General features: G+C 44.1%; 1 protein-coding gene across 2 annotated transcripts; it reads right to left on the minus strand.

The window, feature by feature from the left end:
• Positions 1–655: 655 nt before the first annotated feature.
• Positions 656–22,037, minus strand: ACO2 (aconitase 2). Of its 2 annotated transcripts, none has more exons than XM_030454449.1 (18): positions 21,933–22,037; positions 16,129–16,271; positions 14,861–15,119; positions 12,516–12,608; positions 10,857–11,015; positions 10,345–10,495; positions 8,993–9,097; positions 8,662–8,753; positions 8,274–8,379; positions 7,093–7,250; positions 5,923–5,996; positions 5,093–5,204; positions 4,758–4,880; positions 4,407–4,562; positions 3,138–3,329; positions 2,018–2,150; positions 1,584–1,705; positions 656–1,159 (listed from the first exon to the last, which is right to left on the minus strand). In XM_030454449.1, the coding sequence occupies exons 1-18, from the start codon at positions 21,966–21,968 to the stop codon at positions 1,016–1,018; spliced, it is 2,358 nt and encodes a 785-aa protein (XP_030310309.1). In that variant the 5' UTR covers positions 21,969–22,037; the 3' UTR covers positions 656–1,015. The 2 variants fall into 2 exon arrangements, with proteins under 2 accessions (XP_030310309.1, XP_030310316.1); XM_030454456.1 differs by lacking the exon at positions 21,933–22,037 and adding an exon at positions 21,637–21,654.
• Between the last annotated feature and the right edge of the window lie 91 nt (positions 22,038–22,128).

The raw sequence follows: 22,128 nt of genomic DNA on the forward strand, positions 1-22,128 counted from the left end.
GCTGCCTATAGAGCAGTAGTGTTCAGCTACACCATCAGCTAGACACAGTAGGAACTGGTTGTAGAACACCTCCTACTGTTGGTACAGGTGGAAATTTGGGTGAAGCAAGTTAGAGCCTCAACTGTCAGGTTTCCACAGACTGTTCTGGGGAAGTGCCTGTGTAGTGGGGAGAAAGCAACTCAGGTACCTCCAAGGAGCTGCTGTGCTCAGCTCCCACGGTGCAGGGTGCCCTGCAGGTGGTAGCTGCAGGGCTTTATGTACTGATCTAAAGAGATACTCCTCAACAGCAGGCTGCTGTTTTGGAGGAGCACTTGAGGAAACTTAGCTCACTGCACAGTGCTGGGAAAGCATATAAATCACTCAGTCTTTGCAAGTTTGTCATTGCTGCAGTAGTGGCTCTCTTGCCCTGGACAGGAAGGCACCGATAGTCAGGAGTCTGCCTCCCTGTAGGTTAATGTCAGGGGATAAACAGTGTGAGACACCCGTCAGGGTTCTTTTTTTACCCGGTGTTTTTGTGCACAGCAGTGATTTACAGAGTGAGAACTGGGCTGGTAACATCTCATATCTGCAACAAGTTCTTTCCCACCCTCCCAGCAACAGGGTAAGCAGGGGCTGAAAGGCTGGATTATGGCTATAAACAACACGAGGCAGAAAAGATGGTCACATTCTTTATTTTCATTTTATTTCTTCTTTAGCCATCAGTAAAATGAATGGGCAGAAAACAACCAACTGAGCAGACAAACCCACCTTAGCCGGTTATTTCCAAATATAAATAACTGTGGGACAACTGAAAACGAGCCAAAATAGAAAAAGGGAGCTGGGGAATTTAAAAGACAAAAGTAAGCCTAGCTGCACTCCCTTTCATAGTGTCAGTGAAGAGGAAGTACCATAACAAAATGGAAGCTATGGTTACATTTGATCAGACATTTATTCCAACGGTAGGCATGGAATTGCACTTTTCATGAAAATGCCAAAGCTGAATCAAGTCCAGTGCACGGGGGGCATTTGTGCGCACTTAGCTGGATTTCTGCTGCAGCTCCTTCATTCTGTTCAGGGCACTGCCAGCCTGGAACCACTCAATCTGTGACTCATTGAAGGTGTGGTTCAGCATGATTGTTTCTTGGCTCCCATTGGGATGCTTGATGATGCATTTCAGAGGCTAAAGGAAGGAGACAGTTTTTATTTCCCCCCCTTCTCTTTTAAGGGAGCAAGTTAACTGAAGCTTCTCAAAGGAAAATTCCTGCATGTTTTTAAAAGATTCAAAAGGGAGTATCACAGCTCAAGGAGGGTTCTTAACATAGAAGTGTGGATGCAGTTCCTTCTAGGGAGTACTCATGCTTAAGGCAACAAGTCCAGGAATTCAGAATGTTGTACCAGGGTTTCTCATCATGGTTCAGAATGTGATCTGATTCTGACTTGTCCTGCAGCCCCCTCAGCCTGTGCTGCAGTGTCCTACCTTGCTGGCAGACCACCCTGCCCATGGGTGCCTGTGCTGCTTCAGGCCCCAGGCACACAGCTCCACACTGTTCCCTGTCAGTGGCACATCCCTGTCCCCCAGGCACCACCACAAGACACTCAGTTACCTTTCCTGGTGCGAAGTCCTTCAGTCCCACAATGCTAAGCTTGTCCACAGGATGAATCTTGTTGTAGTCTGCTGGATCAGCAAAAGTGAGAGGCAGTAGACCTTGCTTCTTCAGATTGGTTTCTGTGGAGAAAAAACCCACCAAGCATGCTTGTAACACCACAATGCAGAAGACTGGGATTACCTTTTGTCTGCCCAGTCCTTTTCTGAGTAGTATTCCAGTGACAATTACTGTATTTGTAGCAAAACCAGCCTATCCTCTGTTCCTGGTGTATCTAACATACATAACAGGATTCCTGACAAGAGCAACCATAGAATCTGCCAGCAGACGGGGTTGGTTGCCCATATGTGGTAAGCCCTGAGGCAAGGTTAACACCAATTCCAAACAAACCCAATGCATCCTGTTTACACACATCACAGGGAAGTGGGACTCACCGTGAATCCTGGCAAAGCTCTTGGTGATGATGACCCTGCCCCCCAGGTGACGTGGCTCCAATGCTGCGTGCTCCCGGCTTGATCCCTCGCCGTAGTTTTCATCCCCAATAACTGCCCATTTGACACCCATTTTCTGTGATAAAAGAAACATATTTATATGTTTGCAGTCACTGAAGCAACGAATTAACAGTAAATCTCCACCCACACATCTAATTTCAGTGCTACAATACTGACATAGCTGTGCTATGACACCACTCCCTTTGATCCTGAGGAAGGACAGAAATAAAGTAATTAAATGCTTCATAGCAGCTATGCTCCTGAGGGCTGAGGAGGATTGCCCTTGGGACCCAGAGCAAACCCTTGCTGCCCCCTTCACTTCAATGGTCCTGTCCCAGTGCAGAGTTCACAAAAGCCTTGATCCCTGCTCTATTTCTGGAAGTGATACAGAAAACTTTTAACTTCTGTCTACTGGAAGAACCAATCTGAGTCCACTGCCCAGCTGTCCTGAGGGTGAAAGGACATTTCTTGAGGTTGTGAGCCAAGTTTTAAAGAATGAAGGGGATAAGATTAGAATTTTTTAAACATCAGACTAGTCACAGGTGAAATCACAGCATCATAACAGGGGTTGGAAGGGACCTCTAGAGATCATCTAGCTCAACCCCCCTGCCAAAGCAGGATAACCTAGAACAGGCCACACAGGACTGCATCCAGGTGGGTTGTAGAGGAGACACCACAACCTCTCTGCACAGCCTATTTGAGTGCTCCGTCACCCTCACAGTAAAGAAGTTTCTCTTTATGTTAAGGTGGAACTTCCCAAGCCAGGATATGAGATAAGTATGCCAGGATGAGAGATTTAGTTGCAGTCTAGTGACACCTGTGCCTAAAGGCATCATCAGACAGTAGGTGTAGGTGTGCAGTGCCTAAAGGAGTTTGTCTACAATTTCTGGTCCCCTTTGGGACTGCCATCATCAGAGTAATTCCCAAGAAAAAGCCTCAAATGCTGACTGAATTCATAACTGCTGCTACTGGGGAGCAGGAGGGCAAGGATCCTCCATCTTGGCACAGACTGCCCCAAGTGTAAGCATCCTCTTTAAATAGATGTGTCAGGGGAAAGCCTCACCTTATAGTATCGGGCTGTGTCTGGGACTGGGCCAAACTCCTGGGTTAAGGCGTTCCTCACAGAGTTGGCTTTGCCATTTTCAATGTTTATAGCACCAATGAGCAGGTTGTTGGAGATGTTGTCCAGATGGCCACGGAATTTGAGCCACGGTCCGGCTGCAGAAATATGGTCAGTGGTGCATTTCCCTTTTACCTAAAAGGTTAGTAGAAGAGAAGAAAGTCTTGGGGTGGATCAGTGACTCAGCTCTTCCTCAACACTTTTTATTGTGAAGGATCTCCACATCTCTTTTTAAAGGCATGAACCCACAAATCTGTTACAGAACCAAGGCACTCTAAGGCCTCACCATGTCATTCTGCATGTCCTGGGTAGGAAGAATGTCTCTGCTCCAAAGGGTAAATTAGAAAGATGACCCTAGCTGTGACACCTCCTGCCATGTCCTCACCTCCCGCAGCAGCAGGTTCTTCAGGTACAACAGGCAATTAAGTCTTTCCTGATACAGCTCAGCCTCCCTGCTGGGGGAGTTCAGCAAGATGCCAAGTGTTTCCTACAAGTTGCCAACCTGCATGTAAATCTCAGCTTGTAAAAATTTCCAACCAGAGATAATAGCCTTCCAACTGCCAAGTCAAAGACTCAAGCACAGCTCATTGTGTCCCTTGGGAGTACCTACAACTCTCTGCCATTGAGAATTGGCAATGTTCCTGAAGGTTCACTTCTGAACCCATCACTGTATTAACTCAGGCTTTAAACCTGCTAACTCACCACAGGCAGTGAGGAGAAACCCATGTCTTCATTAAAAGACTGAAATGCAGTGTTTTAACTATCGTGAAATGATTTCTCTTTCTATAAAAAGGGAGAGAAGACACATACTGATGGATGAAAAGTTCCTAACCACCTCATTTCAGACAAAATGCCTCTTAGAACAGTCAGGTATTAGAGACGATAATGAAAGAACCCATCCACCTTTCCACTGCAAGTTATAAATGGGAGAAATTCTGCATACTGCCTGGTATGGGTAGATTCATATTACAACAAGGTTCAGTTTTCATGGTTAGGTAACCACTAACCCAAAGGACAAAAGGCTCTTAGTTATAATATAAAGAAGTATCAGAAGGCAACACCTGGAATTAAGACACTTGCTTCACTTTCTGTAACAACATGGTGTAGGGGAGGGAATCACAGATAGCTCAAAGGCACATCCAGAGCTTCTAGCAACTGATGTGCAAAACCCCTTCTCAAGTAGTCCTGGTGTTCCCCCACTTCACTCCTGACCTTGATGAGGATCAGCATGTCTTCCAAGTCCTTGCCATCCCACTTATCAAAGGGCTCAAGAAGCTGGAGGCGCTGGCTGGTGGGGCTCACATCCACATGCTGCCCACTGCCATCCTTCGGAGGGTACTGATACGTGTCCTGGCCTGGGTCAAATTCCTTCCAAAAGAAAGGAAAATCATCAGCCTCTGACACCCCCAACAGCACATGAAGAGAACAAAACAATACAGGTAACTACATCCATTCTAGCTTTAACGCTAATGAAGAAGACAGGGGATGAAAGTTCCTTTACTACAGATAAAACACTACTAGTGACAGCCCTTCCCTCCCTCTGCATCCAGGCAAAGCATTTACCAGCTTGGGCAGCTCATCTGCATCAGGAGCTTCTAGTTTAAACTTCTTCCCATCTGCTCCTGTCAGGTAATCTGTTTCAGGGTTAAATTTTAGAGTGCCAGCAATGGACAAGGCTGTCACAATCTGAAAAAAAAGGAAAAAAAAAAAGAGAAGTTTAAAGGCATATTCTTCCCTCCATCTCTTCATCTGAAAGATGAATCTTTCCTATCAATCCTATCAATCTCAAATCCTGCAGTCAAACTACCAGCCAAACTACGCAAGGTCTCTTCTGCAGGCAGAGGAATTAACTCTTAAAACAGTGGCCTATTCCACACCCCTGCTTGGCTGTTTCTTACCTCTGGAGAGGTCACAAATGCATGAGTCTCTGGATTGGCATCATTGCGACCTGTGAAATTCCGGTTGTAGGATGTAACTATTGTGTTTTTCTCTCCTTTTTTGATGTCCTTCCTGTGAAAGAAAAATGTGATCATCATATCCAAAGGTAACATTGCTTCTAGACCTCTAGACTGCTGCTAAACCACCCCCCCCCGCCCGCCTGGTTTTGGTAGCAATTGCTGTCTTTTGGAAACATGAATCAGTGTCTGGACACGTTTTTTCTCCCTTAAGCACAGACTCACAAGCAAAGAGAGCACAAAACCAAGTCAGACACCGATTCCTGGAGTAGTTTTCACAGCCCATGTTGTGCACCATTAACTGTCTAATCAATAATCGAACAAGTAGATTTTCTTTGGACAAACCACCACTACCAATAACTATGCCACATGAGAATGTGTCTCCCATCCCTGCTACTGGGAATTTTCCTCCCTGTCACTCCAGTGATTGAAGCTGGACCAATTCACTTTTCCTGTTTTAAAAGGACCATTCAAACTCCAGTCCACTCCTAGAGTTAACCGATCTCTCTCCTCATTTTTGGTTGACAATCAGAAGCCTCCAGGTGTGGCCACACTTGTGGCCATTCTGCAGCTTCGTTCATCTAAAGGCTCAATATAAATCTGTTGTCTTTCACTTCTCCTTCTGTGGTGCGTATCAGACAGCTACAGCCTAAGTCCTTTTAAACATTTATTTGTAATTCCCAGCGTGTTATATTTACAATCAAATTTGGCTTCAGTGAGCACTTACAAACTATAAGATATGAAGTTAGAGTGAGGTCTGTCTTTCACTTTACCTGTCCCACTGGCCAATGCATGGCCCACAAGCGTTGGCAAGAACCATCCCTCCAACATCTCTCAGGATTTTTGCCTGGGGGCAGAGAACAACTTTGTTACTAGTAGAAAATTTGGAATAAGTTTCTAAGATTTATTATTCCAGATTAAGTTTCTAGGATTGCTCATTCAAGGGAAGACACCTGTCTTCAAACAGAAAGTACCAGGCCCAAGAAAATTCTCTTGCTTGTTTCACTTGCAACTTTTGAGTCACTTTTAATAAATACAAGGGGTTTGATCCCAGGAAAGCTGTGAGGTAACACTGGGGAAGAGCACAGGATGACTTCCTGTGATGTTCCCATTCTCCACCTACTTCAAACTGAGCAATCCAGCTCTCACAGATCTCTGACTGAAGGCTAATGGCTGGTCTGATTAGTATCTTACCCACTTCCTGTCCATGCAAGGAGAGAACTGGTGAAAGTGCAGGAAAGTGTGTGTGCCTGCTCAATCCATTCAGAAAATGATGCAATTAAGAGAGCAGCTGTTAAGGAAAAGTATGACTGTGGATTTGGTGGCTACATGTAAACTAATATAGTTGATCCTTAAGCTGTGACAGGATCTAGTATTTACTAAGTATTAGAACTAATTAACAAATTATTTCTGGTCCCCACAGAAAAGGGGATAAATTAGGGGGTGGTTCCTCTAGAGAAACACCATTTTAATCAAACGTGAGTTTAGGTGTAAGTTTAGTCTAGAAGGGAACTTTGTCCCTACAGAAAAAGGGCTTGCTAACATCCTGAACTATTCTTAAGGGAGAAAACTCGATTGCAGGTGGATACCAGCCCCTCATCAGCCATGGCCATCCAACCAATCTCAGAGGCAAAATATATCCCTTGCTCTGCATACTGTTATCTCCTCAGGGCCTTAGTTCCTGATCACTGTCTCAGATCTGTTCAGTTCCAATCCTGTTCTTATATGCCCAACTAGGAAAGATACCAGGTCAAAACACCAATGAGATGACAGCAGGACCTACAGGTGCAAGTAACACAATACTGGTTACTATAGCAGTACCTGAACCTCTAAGACTAAGTGAAGATAAAGAGGATTCTATCAGTTACCTCTGGGCTCCTGAACACTGTCTGTAAGGGAGTTTAACAGTACTGTGTGGAAGCATGAAGAGCAGTCATACTCACATAACCGTCTCTTTCAATGGTGGCACGGATCTGCTCTGAGCCTGGTGTGATTGTGAACAGTGATTTGCACTTCAATCCATGTGCTAGTGCCTGTTTTGCCACCGCTGCGGAGCGTCCCATGTCCTCATAGCTGGAGTTGGTGCAGCTGCCAATCAAGCCTGTGGTGTTTGATGGAAACAGGGAGATGGTTACGGCAGTCCCCTGTTCTAGGAATCTTCTCTCTGACTCATCTCTCAGCAGGACATACAAGGAACAACCATGTTTTCTGCTGACAAGGAATCTGAAATGTTTCAGGTATCAACACTGCCAAGCCTCCCAGCAAGATACTGTGGTCACAAGCAACTCCTTCTCTGGCTTAGGAAGTTGCAGTCAGAACACACAACCTGGTCACTAGCCTAGTTATTGTTTCACAAGAGTGTCGCCTACTTGCACTTTGAGCCAATTATTACAGAGGTATTGTTCCACAGAGACAGAAAAGGCTTTGAATCAAGATGGCAAGAAACAGAGGAAATGATGAAAAGAAAGTATCCTTTGTTACAGTATGAAGACCACATGAGGACATACTGTACCATCCCAACAGCATACTGCTGCTAACCAGAAAAAAAAATTCTCTTGCAGTTACAGCTGCTCTTGATCCTTTTGTAACAGTATCAGATAATATGTTTCCCACCTGGGATGGGGCCTTTACAAAGTATTTTCATTCTTTTTATTCCCCAGTGAGCAACACTTGAGAATCCAGCAGACAGGTTATCATCCCATAAGTGAATATATAAATATTGAAGCCTGCTCTTTGGCAGCAAGTACTAACCTTACTATGTCCTAAGAGCTCAACAACAAACTGCTGGGAGGACTGACAATCACACTCCTGACAGATCTTTGCAACAGAAAAATCCATGCAACAATTTCTAACAAAGGTGCTCTTCCACAGGTAATGCTCCTGTCAACCCAATCATTCAGAAGTTCCAAGAAGGTCCCTCCAACTATCCCAGATCTCATCCCACACACCTGGCCTAGAGGGTCACTACTCTTCACAGCAAATTCATAGGGCCATGAAGAGATGAAGCTGCAGCAAAGTGAAAGGACATGCAGCAGTAATTAAAGGATCCCAAGCTATGTGGCCAACCGCTTATCCCAAGACAGCAACATGGACGAAAGCAAAGGAAAGAGCAAATGCTACCCACCAACTCTGATATCAACAGGCCAGCCCTCCTTTTCTGCCACAGCACCAATATCTGACACAGGGTGCGCCAGGTCTGGTGTGAAAGGTCCATTGATATGTGGTTTCAGCTTTAAGAAACAGTGACAAAGTCAGAAATTACAGTAGCCAAGAAAAACCCCAAAACACAGCAGCAAATAAATTCCTTTCACAGCTCTATCTGAAGCGGTTTAAATAGGATTCACCTACATGAACACCAGAGCAGGAGCTGTCAGTGAAGCAGATCTGAGTAGTTGTTGTATATTCTAGCACAGTGCCAGGGATGTCACATCAAACTACCAACTTGGTACTCATTCACACAAAGCAGGGCCACACCACAACATCCAAGGTGGCAAACAGAAAGGAAGCCTTACCTCACTGAGGTTGATTTCTATCACCTGGTCATATTGACAACCAGAATCTGGTACCAAGTGTTGCTGGAACTCGTCTGCCAGAGAAGCTATGTCTGGAAAAAGAAGGGAGATGTGAAAAGTGCAGCCAATATGAGGTGAAAATAAAAAGCTTGGAATGGCTAAGCACAGGCACCACATACTCAATCTACAGACTCGTTGTTTGTACCAGATAACCTAGAGGACCACGCAAGGTAAGAAGTCGCATCACTGTTACAGGAGGATGCAGAAACCAGAATACACTTTCACTTGACTACTTTCACTTCTAGTTACTTCAGCTACCAAACCCTCTTACCAGCTCGCCCAGTCTTGCCCAAATACTTCTTCATCCGTGCATTGTAAGGGAAGATTGATGTGGTAGCTCCAATTTCAGCCCCCATGTTACAGATTGTTGCCATTCCTAGAGCAGTGGAAAAAGAGACCATGGGGTCAATGAGAAAGTCCAAGTCCATCCAGTTGTCCAAAAGCTAGTCCACAAAAACAACAGCAAAGCCAAGACGGATAAGGGCATTGGCCACAGAAACCTAATTCCACAGCAGACAGGACACACTGACTGCATAGTGGCTGGTTCATCCCCATGTGTCTGTGGCCAGACTTTTCTGCAAGGAAGGAGAAAAGCTACAGTGATTCTTGCAGATACTGGAAGGGATGACAGGGAACATCTTGGCTGCACTGAGCACCAAATACATTTACAGACGTGTCTCTACCACCTGTGATGACTGTCCTGTCCCTGCCTACCATCTCATTTATCTTTACTGAAAAGAGATAAAACTTTTTGAGAAATTTAATGGGTTGAATAAAGAGCTTCCAGCAATGGAAGACAAAAAAACCCTTTTGCTCACAGCACTGGGATCACACATGCCTTTCAAGGACGCAGTGATGAAGCTGTAGAAGCTCCTGTTTTATATTTAACAAGCTTGAAGCAGATATCACAGGTCAAGTTCTTCTGATTTCACAGAAGAAAAATCCTGAATGGCTCTGTTTGTAAAACCAATTATTTCAAGTTGTAGCCAAGCCATGTAAATTGAGAGAAGCAGCCCAGTTTGAAGGCTGTACTTCATGCCAAAGGAAAGGGCACTTCTCATAATTTGGTCCTAACTAGCACCATTACAGACAACTGCAAGATTTGCTGGCTCAAATTCAGCACCTGAGACCCATAATTAGCTAGCGGAAGACTGCATGTGACAAACTGCTACTTTCTTGTCTCCCCTCTGCCCTGCTTTTCTAAAAACCTTTCTCTTAACAGCTGTCACACATGCACTCCCTTCAATGTGTTTTTTTCCTTTATCTACAGCCTATTTTATCTCTGACATCTCCACCCTCTAAGCATATGCCAGAATATCTTCACCCTTCCTGTTATCCTGATGCACCACCACCTTACAGGACTCTTCACAATCAACCACTCTGTTCTTAAAGTCACAAGAAGATTTAATGCAGAGAGGTCACTTTTTGAGTGAGGGGGAGCACTGTCTTGTTACACCACTCTCACACACTCCCTCTTTGCCATGTACTAACTAATCAGCTGGCCAGGCTAAGGGAGAACACATTTAGCTCTTCTTGCCTGATTCCCCTTCCAGCCTCCACAGACAACTCAACACCCAGCTCCAACAACAGTCCACTCCAGATAAGAGATTCGTGTTGTCTTACCAGTGCAAGAGATAGAATCCACACCAGGTCCATGGTATTCAATGATGGCGCCTGTTCCACCCTTGACAGTGAGGATGCCAGCCACTTTCAGGATCACATCTTTAGGTGAAGTCCAGCCTGAAAGCTTGCCAGTCAGCTTTACACCAATAACCTGAGCAACAAAAAAGTAAAAATGCCAACACCATTTCCTTTCAGAAGCCAAAAACAATTCCTCAGAACTTTTCCTAAGAATCAGGATGGTCACAGTACCAAACAGGGGAAAAGACTGAAGTATCAGAGGATGTGCACAAGGGCTGAAACCTCTGCCAGGGCTAACTGAAGGAAGATCACTACTTGCTGAATAAAAAGGCTGAGAATGGAAACTCAGAGCTGACAGTGAATCACAGCCTGGCAGTGTGTGATTATGTAATGGTATATAGCGCCTTATAAACACAGTGCCTGAAAATCAGTATTTCTTACACATCTTGTATCTCAGCCTTCATACTGAAGATAAGCATTCCTTTGGCTCCTACCTTTGGGCATTTGAGCTCCCAAGGGATTCCTGCCATGACATCCACAGCATCAGCTCCGCCTACACCAATGCAGATTCCTCCCAAGCCTCCTCCATTGGGGGTGTGTGAATCTGTGCCGATCAGCATAACCCCAGGGTAGGAGTAGTGCTCTAGAATGATCTGAAAATAAAAATGGATTGTTTGCTTGCTTGATTGTTGGGAAAGGAGGGGTAAGACAGTAGGAAAAAAGACAAGAACAAGAACTTATATTAGTTTTTATTTCCAGATTTCAGTATCAAGAAAGTAACTGAATTTGTTCTGGACTGTAAATTTGCTTGTGTTTCAAATTCCTTGTGGAGAATGTAATGACAGAACAGGTTACCAAGTCCCAGCCCCAGGACCCATGCTCATCCCAGGATAGTAGGACAATATTAAAGATTATCTCAATTTCTTAACCGGAATACCTCTTCCTTCTAGTTTTAGCTTTTACTAAGGTGCTACCCTTAGACTCAAGAGTCTATTTCTCAGTCTCCAAACTCTCAATCACCTGCTGAAGGTCACTTTCAAGGATTCGCTTCGCTGGAGTTGGACTCTGAAGCGCTATAATACAAACAGTTTTCTCCAGCCATAAAACGTCAGCCACAAACAAAGCTGGTAACCACAGCACAGAGCTGTGTTGCCTCATGAGAGATAGTACAAGTGGTTTCAGAGCCCAAATAACCAGAGGTGTTCCTACAACCTTTTGGAGAGTTCACCTGTTCTATTTCCTTTCTCTGTAGTGACACGTCAAGTTAAAGTAATCAACTAAGATTTTTTGTAGCTCATTTTGTAGCTAAAAAAACACAGCCTATAGCTCTAGACTGCACCTGGCCTCAAGTTCCCTGCTGACAGGATGCCATTCATTCTCCTATCCCCTCCTTTTGCTTCATGCTGCACTGCAATTTTTACTGCCTGTGACTCAGAGGAACGATGAAAAATGCTTACTAGGCCCACAAAGCAAATCAACAAAGAACAAATCAGGGAAATCCTGCCCAAGTTGATGGTTTAAAAAAAACAAACAAAAAACAAACCACCTCATCAAGTGGTAAGTTACCTTGGGACAGTCTTATTCTTTTAAGGTGCAAGTGCTAAAACATAAGAATCTCATGCTTGGAAACTGTTCTGCATTTTATTTAGTTCACATAGCAACTCGTTATGTGTTGCCATTCTTGAGTGCTTAAAGTAAACTGCTCTATGCAAGTCCTTATATACTCTCCTGGTTTTTTTATGGAACTAAATACATACAAAATAACCCTAAAAAAATTATGTTTCCAAAGCTGCTTTCCTGACCACTAAAATCAAATCGCATTAGCCTCAGGTAGCCATTTTGGCATCACTCACTGTCCCATTTGCACCAAGAGGAGCAGTCCACAAGCCATCAGGATATTTCAGGCTTCTGTGATTCACATGGCATGCTGCTGGAGCTACCTAATCATGCATCAGGTTACACTTTAACCAATATAACTTCTAAGAAAAACCACTGCTGTCAAGATAACAGAGAGGGCAAGCATGAAACTTCACCCACCACAAGGAAAGCAAGTTGTTTCCCTAAGCTGGTGAAATGAAATTCTCAAAGGATTTGTACCTGAGCTCTCTCTTCACTGTAGGGTAAAAGATGGCAAACACATATATATATATTACCTGGTGAATGATTCCCGACCCAGGTTTCCAGAATCCCACTCCATACTTGGCACCAGCTGTTGACAGAAAGTTGTACACTTCCTGGTTTATATCCTGTTCACAAAGGGAGATGCATAGCATTAGTAACACGTACATCAAGACCTAATTTAAACAAGTGCCCTTCCTCCCCACGCCTGCCTGTAGCTTGCTCCACAGTTTTGTAGCAGCTAGAGGGAGGTGCACATCAGCCTTTTAAAAATAAAAGAGATCAAGACTGCTTGCCAGTCAGTTGTAATAGACCATTTAATTTCATCCAACTTGTAGGCTGAGTAAGCATCGTTTTTTAGTTTCAGGTTGCAACTATTGCAAGGGAAATAGCATAATTAAAGGAAAATCCTGCAAATAAGGCATTTTAAAATGCCCTGATCATTCCTTCTGTACTCTCAGGGTTTGTTTTTTTCAACCTGTTTCCCCTCTCATCTTCTAACCCCTCCTTCCTTCTCTACCAGCTGTTCTGTTGTGTCACAGATGCTTTGCAGACATTTCAAACCCCTTAGATAAACATTCTGGCTTTATTTTTGCAGATTAAGAAATGGAACTGGAAGTTGCTTGCTGCTGGGGGAATTGGTGGGTGTCATTTCTCATTCTACCAAGTCCCCTGAGTAAGACCACCACAATGCTGCCTTTCTTGCTGCACAACCACCATTTCTGGTGGAGGTCACACTGTGAAAATTGCTTGTGAGGATAACCATGGTTGCCAAGGAAGTGTGACGCTATTATATCCTGATAGTTCTTGGCAGAGGAGTGGCAGAATAGATAAGATAAGCAGTAGGAGGAGAGAGCTTCTTAAAGACTGTTCTCATGCAGCTATGCTTCAGGATAAAGAGAAAGGGGAAACTGGAGATAATGGGAGACTTGTCTCAGCACATATTTGCTGAAGTTTCCCATGAAGCAGCAGCAGTTCGTTCAGCCTGGTTTTCCACTGGGAGCCAGGTCACTTCACTCTGTTTGTGCATCCCTCCCCCAGTAAAGCATGTTGATGTGCCAGGAGCAGATCCAAACCACTCTCCAGCCTGCCAGCATTCACTGAGTGCCAACTGGCAGCAAAGCAGAACCCAGTCAGAAGAAGCCAGGACCTTTACTTGCTCTGCTCAGAGTAGATGGACTCAGTTCAGGGCCGAAGCAAATATAAATGCACTAGAGAGAGCAAATGCAGGAGTAGGGGAAAGGGGAAGAATGGAGATGATGGGAAGAATAGAAATTGTCTTATTTAGTTAAGTTCCAAATTCTTAGTTGCACAACTGGGGCATTAACTTTGGACCCACACAAGTGAAGCAGAAATTCAGGAAGCTTCCCAAATTCAGTCCTGGGTGGTGTCAGTTGTTTTACCATGGCCTGAAGAAGGAAGCCAGAAGCAGTTACTTCAGCATCAGGAGTTTGAGATTAGATATGAACTAAAATCTTAAAATATAGCTTAGAGCCCTCAAACTATTTACTGCTTGTAATTTTTGATATTAATGTCCCAGGCACAAATTCTCCTGGTTCTGACAGTAGATTTAGGCTAAGTCAACTTGGAGTGACAAGATTTCCCCACTTCTGTTATGCTAAGAACGTGCTCTTCCTTGGCAGATGCACTGTGGTATGCAGAACAGAGGTGAATGTGTCTATATTTAACAGAAGCCCTTACGGAGGAACAAGCAGTAAAACAGTGAGCAGGAAATTTAAAATTAAAAAACAGTGAATCAGCAGTTGGACAAACAGCGCATCAAAATTCCCAAATAAAAAAACACCCTCCATGCTTTTATATATGTTTATACCCAACCTCACTAGCCCTGAAAGCTGCACATGCTTCAGCTAGTGCTCTTCGACTGATCACTAGCAAATGGTTGGGGAAACAAAAGTAGTTATTTGCTCCCTGCTCAAAGGATGCATGAGTGCAATACAGATACATGCTCAGGAAGTTTCTCCCACTGCCATACTGTGCCATGAAGACCTAACTCTCTAGAGTAATCTGTCTTGCTGCTTTTCTCTTTAAAACAGATTTTTCCCCTTCCTTAGCTGAAAGATCTCGTGACTCTCCAGAACACACATATGACCTGGGCTTCCATCATGAACAGATTAAGACTACCTTCTCCTACATTCATGGTACTTTAAGCCAGGTAATGGATGAATCCCAGGTGAAAAACTCCCAAAGATCCATTTACTCTCTTTGCTGTATTTAACCTATATGCAGAGCTGACCACCACAGGCAACCTGTTGCCATATCTGATTCATGGCTGCACTTCTGGGAAAAAAAAAATAAATCCCTTCCTTCAGCTGGAAAGAGGCTTTCAAACAGACAGAATTTAAGTCTCTGAAACAGTGACCTTGGCTCTTCGGAGGTCCTTTTCACCACCTGACTGGGCTTCAATGAGGTGATCACAGTGGATGGTGGAAGGCACAGCCACTTTTGGCAGCCCACTGCTGATGAACTGCAGCATGGCCATCTGAGCAGTGGCATCCTGCATAGCCACCCGGTCTGGCCGTAAGCGCAGGTAGGTCTTGCCCCGCTCGATCTCCTGTTTTGCTGGGTCATCCAGGTGTCCATACACAATCTTCTCAGACAAGGTCAGGGGACGGTCAAGCCTGGGGAGAATAATTTTAGTATCTGCATCTTGTGTACTTTGACATTTAACCTTTTAAGCATGTAACAGAACACTTTCCTATATCAGTCAGACTGCTAAGACCTATTAACACATGGACACCTGCATGCCCTAACAGCACTAAAATATCAACTGGCAGCTCACTAAAACAAGGGCTCAGTCTAGAAAGTTCAGAAGTATATGGATTGATGTCACTTTATGCTTTATTATTATCTTCCTAAACTGTAAAAGAAACATTGACTCTGCTCATTTCTTAAGTGACATCTAAGGTGCAATTAATCAGAGTTTCACGACCTCAGATGTTTCATCCTGCAGCTGTATCAGTTGAGGAATCTGTTTAGGTCAGTGGTGGTGAGGTCTTCTGAGAAGTAACTAAGTAGATACAGTGACCTGAAGTGGGGGCTATCGCCTTTAACAGAGGCTGCAAAGACTGAAGAACACATCACACAAACCACTGCCAAGGTAAGAGATGCAGGAATCACAACTTAACAGGCACACAAGCCTCTATCAGCAGATTAAGGTCACTGTTTACATATGCTGTGAATTCCTGACCTTCCTCTCTGTGCCTAACGCCCACAGAGGAACACAGGAGAAGATCCACTGTTGAAACACAGTGCAAAGGAGTATTAACCTGTAATGACTGCTGCCCACACACTGCTTCCCCAGAAAGGAGCAAGGGCCAATATGAAGACTCTTCATAGAGGACATCAAAGGTAGAGCCCTTCCTAACACATCCTCTGCACTGACCTCGTTCTCTGCATTTCACAGTGCTTCAGCATAATCTTCCACCCATCCCACCGTGTCCCACCATTACCTGGGGACACTACAACTCACGTTTCACTACATTTGTGACTGCCACCACTCAAACCTGCTCCCCTTAGTAAATATTCCCCCTATGCCGGGGACCCATGCCATTTTTCTCCACCTCTCCCATCACTTCTGAGCTGAATTCTGCACATTGAGCCCTCCCCTCTCCCCTTTTTCTCTCTTACCTCTTACGGACAATGTTGATATTCTTCTCCAACTTTTCATAATTTACATATTCATTTGGCTCAAAGTGGCTCATGGCCACCTTGGCCCGCTGGCACAGGACAGGAGCAACATGGTAACGTCGTATCCCACTATTCAAGGCATGCTGGAAAAAGAAGAGCATTAGCACTGAAACCTTGCAGAGTGAACTCCTATAACATAGCAATAAACAATCGGTTTTTTGGTTGTTATTCCTGGGATTTGAGAGGCTGAAGAACAGAAAAAAATGCAAAGGTTTTCAAAGACACCCAATGAGCATCTGACCATACAACACTCCATATTACGTTAAAGAGTGAGACACCAGGTTAGCTAGAGTTACCCAGAATCAATAGCACTTCCCAAACTTACTTTACATTTCTATTTACAGCACCAGATGCCTCATGCTTTCAGTGAGAAATCTACTTTCAGACAATGCTGAAACAATTCTTAAGCAAAGACCAGTTTGCTATACTGCTGACCTTTGTTTGTCCTTGCTCACTGGTATTGAGTTTATATTGAAGGATTGGCAGGTGACATAGTATGGGACCGAGCAGAAACTTGTCTCTTCCACCATCCCACACAAAGCTCCCTGTGCAGGGTCCCTGCACACCATTACAAAACTTGCATTTCCACATAGAGTGAACACTATTTCAATGCTACCTAGAGTAACTTTGATGTATGTGCCTAGTCTATGATGTAACACAAAGCAGGAGAGAGGCAGAATACGGAACAAATGTATCAGCTTCACCGACCTGGCTGCATAGATTGATGTGCTGTTTTTCTTCAGTCTCACAATGGCATCCTCACCTTTCCCCTAAGAAAAGCCCTGCACCTGCCCTGCAGGTGAGTTAACAGCAAGACAGATGAACTATACTGCGAGCTGAACACATCAGCAGAAAATGCCATGGAAGAAAAAAGACCAAACTTTTCTTCGCAACCTCCACGGTTCCCTGGAACATGGGAGAAACAGTTCCCTGGAACAAGGGAGAAGGGCAGGCTACAGTGAGGCAGTTTCATAGCACCTGACCTGAAAGAGACAGGTCAGTGCCCAGGGTGAAAAGGCTCTCATGCAGCTTTGAAAACTGAGTCAAAGGGCAGCCTCCATTGAAATTTCCAAGGTTTGGCATAAACATTTTTTACATCCTTTGAAAGTCCCAGTCATCAGCACTGAAGTCTCAGAACAGACTGAAGACAAGAGTTCAGAGTTGTTCTTCCTCCAGTACTATACTTAAATCTTAATCCCATTTTTTGTATTCATCTTCTACTTCAGTGAAGCAAGGTTGTGATAAGTACAGATTAGTAAGCACAGGAGAACTGCACAAAATATCCCTTTTGTATGGATGACTAAATCAGCAATACTCCCAGTACATACCTAACAAAACAGTCTTTGAGCTGTCAAAATGCTGGTCAACTCTTTAAATCTCTTCAAGCATTTTTAATTTTTCCTTATGATTTTATTTTTTCCAGTTTTCTTGTAATCAGCTGAAAACATTGCTGGAAATCATCAGAATCAATGAGATACCACCATTTTTTATCCAAACCTCATTTTATTTCCCTTTCTGTAACATTTTTTAGTATCTTACACAATAAGAAGTGAAAGCAAACTAGGTGAGATCATAGTCAGCAGACTATCAATAAGGGTGTAGTCTGCTTTTTTACCAAGCAATTCTATTTGCTATACAGCTTTTGGTAGCAGCAACGCAGACCTACAGCAGCTGCACACCCATTTCTTTAAAAAATATCTGAACTAAGCGAACATAGCAGTACAAGAGAGGGCACTGCTCCTCCAGGAATGCAAATGAAACCCAGATACCAAATTTCATTGTGCTGTACTTTAAGCTTAGAACTTCCAGAATGTATCACAAGTGTCAGAGTTGAGAGATTGCCTTCCTAAGCTACAAGAACCAAACCCCACACCCTAAACCACACCAAACACTACCTAGCTTAACTTTTATAGGATGCTCTTTACTTACCAGCTACATAACTTCTGTGTTTGTTTTATTCTGCCTTTGTTTGGTTTTGGGGTTTTTTGTGTGTGTGTGCTGGCCTGGGGGTTTTTTTATTGGTTTGTTTTTTAGTTTGTTGGGGTTTTTTGTTTTGTTTTTAATTAAGTATTTACCCAGCACAATTAATGCTGTGAGAATGTCTTTATTTCACAAGATTCCCATTATCTAATGGAAGCCTCCAACTGCTGGAGTGGCTGGAAAAAACACTGAGGGATTTCATCACTGTTCATGGAAAAATAATCTCTTCCCTGGACCTGGAAGTGCATTTGGTTCAATACAGTAATTTCTTCTTCCCCTCCCTGCAACTTATCATGTAACACAACTGATTAATGGAGTTCCTCTTTGTCACTCAGTAAACTGAAAGCTAAATTTCACCATAATGCAACATACAGAGAAACAGATTTGCAAATTAAAGTAATGGCAGAGAGTTCATAGCATTCTAATCTCCCCCAGGACCAGAGCTGATTTTGGTAAAAATCTGACGCCGGGCTCTCCGAAGAGGTTCAAAGAAACTTTTACAAAAAAACCCCAACAAACAACAAAACAAGCCATAAGATCTTTTCAGTTTGAGAATACATGTCTATGTATCTTTTTATCTCATGAAACAGCTTGGTGAAACATAGTATTTGTTCAAATACTATCTAAATATTCAATGGCAAATCACAGTAGCAATAAATAGTAGTTAACTCCTGCTTGACCAGAGCTTCAGACTACCAGAAGTGGCAAAGGAGCACATTTGAGGTGAAGGATATTGCCTGCACATAGAGATCAGCAAGAGATGTCTGGAACACTGCAGGTCTGTTTCTGTAATGGCCAATAAGACTGGGAAAAAATATTTTGACTCATGTGGTTGTTCTCATGTTGGCACCCAGCAAACCAACAAATCCATCGCAACAACAAGCAACAGCCAATGCTGCCTGGTTCAAAAGTCTGATGTCTTCTTGAAAAGAATCTACGCTGTATCACCTGTCACACCTGTTGATTCTCCATGTCTGTTCTTTTTCCACTGCATCTTCAGAAACAGGGTGGCAGAACTACAAGATAAATGAAAAGCTACAAGCCCAACAGTTTCCAGCTTTGTTCCTTCTCACTCTTCCCTGAAAAAGCAGGTGATCTGGGGGGTCTTCTGTGGTGGATTTTTACTGAGCAGTGAGAAGTGCCTTGAGATCAACAGGCAAGGAAAGTAGACAGACAGAAACCTATACATTTTCCCTTTTACTCAAGAACTGTTGATTTCCAGACTGATCATGCAGCAAACAGCAGTCAAGTGATCTGTTCTCATCTGGCACTGAATTTATTGTCCCAGCATCTGAGTGTCTTTATTCAGATTTCAGCAAAAGAAATGGCAGCAATCAAAGTATATTGGTATTTTGGCAAGTGAAAAGCTTCACTAAAAAAAACACAAAAAAGCCAGACTATTAGATGTGTCATTATTTCTGTCATCTCTGTTTGGAAGACAACACTTACCTTCATAGATTTTAAAGGCTCATCTTGAAAAGCTAGCTGTCTTGCATTTAGCTCACTACAATGAACAGTCCAGCTGCAAGGAGAATCTGAATTCAGAAACTAACTAGGTTTTGACAGCAGCTATGGTAGATAAGTCCAGTAACCAAGACCTCACGTTCAAATGAGCAGCAACTATGCTACAGGCACTCCTATTTGGGAAAACAGTCCTAGAAATCCTAATTGAAATGCAAAATAACACTTTTCCTCATCCTCTCTGACCTAAGAAAACTGGTCAGATTTCCAGCATTTACCATGATTCAGACTAAAATAAGCAGTGTGGTATAATCAAACTGTAAATGCAGTCTAATTTTCTAGACCCACCTCCAAAGAGTAACCAAAACTGCAGTTCTGAAGATGAGTTTAGCTCCAGCCTATACTGCCTTCGCCAGCATCCATACATGATTTCAGTACTTACCTACAAGGCCTTCAATAAACCCCTGATACTTCAGACAGTTTAGAGTTTTACAGCGTGAGTCTTTCAGTCAATCTCAGCCAGCGTGGCTCAAGAAATGGGATGCTACTGAAAGCTTTTCTCAGACAGGCATGAAAAAGATCTTGACCCTTTGAGGCTATTATAAGACTTGTACTTTAAATAGACTGTCAGCCCAAACTGAGCTAATTCCAATTTATTTCCCTTAGAGGTAAAGCTTCCTATGTAGCTCCAATTCCCAAACAGACCTAGGGCAGGAGAATGGGTAGAACCAGTAACTTGTGCCATGGTCAATGCCTGGCATCATCACAGTGATTGCAAGGTTAATCTCATATTCCCTAATCTCTTGGCTGCTACAAATGGGAAAAAAACAATTTGCCTCCTAAAAAGATCACCTAGAAACATGTTTTGTTACCATCGCAGATTTATTCCTTCACAGGGAAAAAAAAACCAGCTACCCTGAGCCTGATAACAGAATATGGCTTCCTAAAACAGTGAATTTCCTATATTCACTGTTTCAGTACAGATTTTGTTTTAAATTATACAATATTTTTAGCAAATGACTACTTGTTCTCATACAATAACACATCTTAACATGAGAAACAATTTATTACCCTAATAAAAGATGTATCTTCATTTACAAGTAGTCATTTGTGTTCAAAGTACAAATTTAAAAATATTTAACAATTAAGAATTACTATATCCCACTCACTGCACTGGTGCTAGTCATAACTTTTGCTTAGACTAAAAAAAACACCCTGTACATCTACCTCTGAAGTAAGGAAGTAATACAAAACATGAGTTAAGCCTCACAAAGTACTTTCAGAACACCAGAAGCCATGTTACTTTGGAAAAGGGAACACGCAGGCCAAGGTCACAAACGACAAACTGAGAAGTTAATTGCCTGACTTCATCACGTGCTTTACTAAGGGGAGCACAGCCTGCCTTATCCCTGTTAGCAGCCTCCAGAAAACTACATACTGATATTACTCTTCCTTTAAAAGATCACAAAAACTTTATTACTGAGTGCACATAAAATGAAATACAATAATGCCTCGAGTAAGAATTTTTGCAGTCGACTCGTATTAAAGGCAGATGTGGTTTTTAGAAGAATATGAGACCCCCTATCCCTGCCCAGGAAAAAGAGGCAGTTTATGTGTCTGTCCAGACTGATTTTAGAGTCTATCTAGGTCCCATTTATACACAAACCCTGCTTATTTTTTTCACCCAAGGACCCTGTTTTTACTAAAGGGAGAATTTTTGAAGCAAAGTAGCCCAAACATAAGAGCCTTTCCACTCAACGCAACAAGAAGTCACCTTATGCTGCTGCACGCTGATAAAGGGAAAAGATAGAAGCTGAGAGAAAGAAAAAAGCATGGCCCAGGGAAAGTCTTTTTTATCTCGACATCAGGCCCATGCCCTCAAGCTCACCGCGCTGCCGGGCCCGAGGTCTGACAGCCACCTCAGTCCGGCGAGACGAGGACCGGCCGGGCCGCGGGAGGCGGCAGGGCCAGGCCGCGTCCCCGCCGCCCCGTTAACCTTGCGCTCACCTTGAGGGCCGGCCGGGGCCAGCGGCGGCAGACGCCCTACCCCAGGGCCGGGGAGGCGGCCGCGCCACCGCCGCCGCGGCCTCCCTGCCATCGCCATGGAAACGGGGAGATGGGCCGCGCCGGGGACACGCTGACCTACACGCGGAGGCGGGGACAGGCGGGGACGGGACAGTCCGCACCGAACTCTCACACGGCCGCCCTCCCACACAGCCGGCGGGTAATGGCCTTGACCCCGCCGCGGCTCCCTCTGTCTCACCCGCCGCCGCACCCCTCGCCCTCCCCGCATTCCCGCTCACCCGCAGCCGAGCCGCCAGGACGCAGTACGGCGCCATTTTGTTCACTGACAAAGATGAAGTCGCGCCCCGATGCCGTCACGCGGCCCCTTTCACATCTCCGGCGCGGGGAGGGGGGGGGCCAGAGGGGTGCGTGCGGGGCGGAGCCGCGCAGGTCCTGGCAGAGAGGTACCCGCCCGCAGAGCGTGGGGTCCCGCCT

Source organism: Calypte anna, chromosome 1, assembly GCF_003957555.1.
Source record: "Calypte anna isolate BGI_N300 chromosome 1, bCalAnn1_v1.p, whole genome shotgun sequence".
In the NCBI taxonomy this organism is placed as follows: Eukaryota; Metazoa; Chordata; class Aves; order Apodiformes; family Trochilidae; genus Calypte; species Calypte anna.

Excerpts from the sequence above, each read along its gene's own strand:
- ACO2 (XM_030454449.1), bottom strand. The coding sequence starts at position 21,968 with ATGGCGCCGTACTGCGTCCTGGCGGCTCGGCTGCGG. Across the intron at positions 16,272-21,932 it reads TCCTGGCGGCTCGGCTGCGG|CATGCCTTGAATAGTGGGAT; the intron begins GTGAGCGGGAAT and ends TTCTTTTTCCAG. Across the intron at positions 12,609-14,860 it reads AGGACCTCCGAAGAGCCAAG|GATATAAACCAGGAAGTGTA; the intron begins GTCACTGTTTCA and ends CTTTGTGAACAG.